The following is a 2,683-nucleotide window of genomic DNA, read 5'->3' on the forward strand; positions in this document are numbered from 1 at the left end:
TTCTTCTAAAAAAGATATTTTCCTGTACAAAATTCTAAAAAAGATTATTTCCCTTTACGTGGGTACGTATGACCCTATTTTCTAAGACTGGATGAGAGTGCAAACTCGAAGTTTTGTGCTTTGTACTGTGTGTGTGTTCGTAATCTTTAAATATTTTTTCTCTTATCTTAATATAAAAGATGTGCAGCTCTTTTGGGTATTGGAAAAAAATGTTTTCTGCTACCAAAATTTGTTAAAATTAAAAGGTGTGCTAGCTACTTTTAAGTAATTTTGGACTTAATTAATTTAATATGCTTTGAAGATTTATTGATCCGTATTTTTATTATAAAGTATAAAAGTATGTTGACGTGTTGTATTTGGGAAGCGGTTTTCGATCAAAGGTATACTGTATGTTGACATGTTATATCTGTGACTTTTTTATTAGTTGGACCACCCTGATCCAGAATTCATGCTAATTCGTCCAGATAGGGAGACATATTCAATAGATACTATTTCGTGTAATTGGAATAATGAAACCTAAATTTGAATGCATTTTGATAGCTGGGTTCAAAGAGCAAAAATCATGAGAAAGCTGAGTGTCGTTGGTAGAACACTGAACTTTCTACTTGGTACAGAATCTGCCTTCAGCCTTTGGAGAAAAAGACTTCAATCAACATTGAACTTTCATCTTGCACATGAGAGTCTAGTCTTTTAATCATCTAATCTAATCATCAGCAAGAGAATTATATGTAGAGAAACTAAAACATATATACTGCTTCAGGATAGATTCAGACTTTAAAAAAAGTGGCAACATGTGATCGCAAAACAAGATTTTTGAACACTGCAAGAGTATGCCAATTCTAAATTGTTATCCAATGTATACAAAAATAAAGTTCCAAAGAAGTTGCGTGTATCTCAATTTTGAACTGTTGTTGACCAAAGTACAAAATGATGTTCCAAACAAGCATGTGGTGTCGCAGCTGACCGAATTACCAAGCATGAATATAAGAGTATACTATGTTTTGACCAACACATGGTCTCACACAGCAGTATATCACCAAGCAAGTTGGTCAAGTAGTCAGCAGAAAGCCAGCAAGCAGAAAAGAGTAGGCTGTTTTGTACTAACACAAAGCACACAGCCGACCACCCCCTCCATGCCTCCATGTAGCATGCAGTCTGAACCTGTAGCATGCAGCCAAAATAATTCAAAACACGAACAAGAAAATAGAAGAGACATTATGTGCTACTTTTATCACTAAATTTCATATTTGATATGGAAGTGTCAACCCAACATAAAAGAAAGAATGCACAAAACATAATTGAAGAACAGAAAGATTGAACAATAAATTATATTAGAGGTAAAAACACATCTTGCAAATTGAATATGGAAACACAAGAACATATTGCTACTAACCTCAGTTATTCTTCGTTGCTCGAAGCATTATTAGCATCCACTATTGTCCCCTCAACGTCTGTTCTAACCCAATGTTCTTCATTGTTCTTTATTTTCAAACTCTCTCCAAGCTGTGAAACATGGAATGGCTCATTTTCTGTCTGCGCTTCCCATTCCAAGTTGCCTAAGTCATATACATCTCTAGGCTTTGGCAACTTCATTACCACAGACCAACCTGGATTCAATTCATCTTCCACATAGAACACTTGATTCGCCTGGTTAGGGAAAATAAAAGGCTCATGCTCAATCTTTTCTCCTTTGTGTATTAGATGTAAGAAGTTGACAAGTGTGTAACCGTACTTGTCTTTTTTCATTCCTGTTTCTGAGAACACATTAACCCATTCACATTTAAACAACACCACTGAAAACTGTCCAGAGTAGTTTAGCTCGACAATATCAATTACCCTCCCGTAGTACGTCACATCACGTAAAACAGGATTGGCATCATGTGCTGAAGCATAACTAGAAGTTTTTGCAGTTACCATGACTCCACTATTTTGTGTCTCTTTATCCAAGCATTTAGGCCTAAAATGGTAGCCTTGGGAGTTGAAAGCGCAATATCTTTTGGCTGCATTAACTGGGCCCCGGGCGAGCAATCTAATATCCTTTTCAATGTTGTGGATGCCATTTTCCTTCTCCAATTTCTTTATCTGAATATTTAGAATTTGATTACAACTAAATGTAGTGATACGTGTATAGTATATGCAAAATATGGCACTTAGATGAGCTTGGAACCATTCGTGGAACTTATCATTTTGAATCCTCTCGACAACATCAGGGTTTAAATTGCGTCCATTAGTGATCTCATCAGCATGAGCCCTGCAAAGTAATTCATAAACAAAGGTAAAGTAGGGGAAAAGGGTAACTAAGACAATTTATAAGCATGAGATATTACCTAAGGTATGAATTCACATCAGAGCAATTGAACAAGACATATCTATGTGCCTGTACTTTTGCCACACCGCTCAGTACATAATTCCTAGGCTTTCCAAGTGGATTGCCAGAATGTGGAAATAATCTTGATCCATGTGCAATATCATGATGCCCAACCCACTCGTCGTTATCTTCGTTCTGCGAGGGCAAGTTATGTTTGGTCTCAAAACCGACAATATATCTTGAACAGAATGTCATGCACTCATCTGCCAAAAATGCTTCAGCGATAGATCCTTCGGGACGAGCTTTGTTACGGACATTTGACTTCAGCTTACCTATATACCTACATAAACACAAACACAAGGAAGAAGAAAATTA

The 2,683-nt window shown here is 36.4% G+C and overlaps 1 protein-coding gene across 2 annotated transcripts; it reads right to left on the reverse strand.

Moving 5' to 3' along the window:
* Positions 1–888: 888 nt before the first annotated feature.
* Positions 889–2,653, reverse strand: LOC119343972. 2 transcript variants are annotated; one of them, XM_037614656.1, is made up of 3 exons: positions 2,328–2,653; positions 1,394–2,251; positions 889–1,161 (listed from the first exon to the last, which is right to left on the reverse strand). In XM_037614656.1, the coding sequence occupies exons 1-2, from the start codon at positions 2,561–2,563 to the stop codon at positions 1,399–1,401; spliced, it is 1,089 nt and encodes a 362-aa protein (XP_037470553.1). In that variant the 5' UTR covers positions 2,564–2,653; the 3' UTR covers positions 889–1,161; positions 1,394–1,398. The 2 variants fall into 2 exon arrangements, with proteins under 2 accessions (XP_037470553.1, XP_037470554.1); XM_037614657.1 differs by lacking the exon at positions 889–1,161 and having other exon boundaries at positions 1,560–1,647; positions 1,733–2,251.
* Positions 2,654–2,683: the final 30 nt, after the last annotated feature.

Source organism: Triticum dicoccoides, unplaced genomic scaffold (genome assembly GCF_002162155.2).
Source record: "Triticum dicoccoides isolate Atlit2015 ecotype Zavitan unplaced genomic scaffold, WEW_v2.0 scaffold149200, whole genome shotgun sequence".
NCBI classification, from domain to species: Eukaryota; Viridiplantae; Streptophyta; class Magnoliopsida; order Poales; family Poaceae; genus Triticum; species Triticum dicoccoides.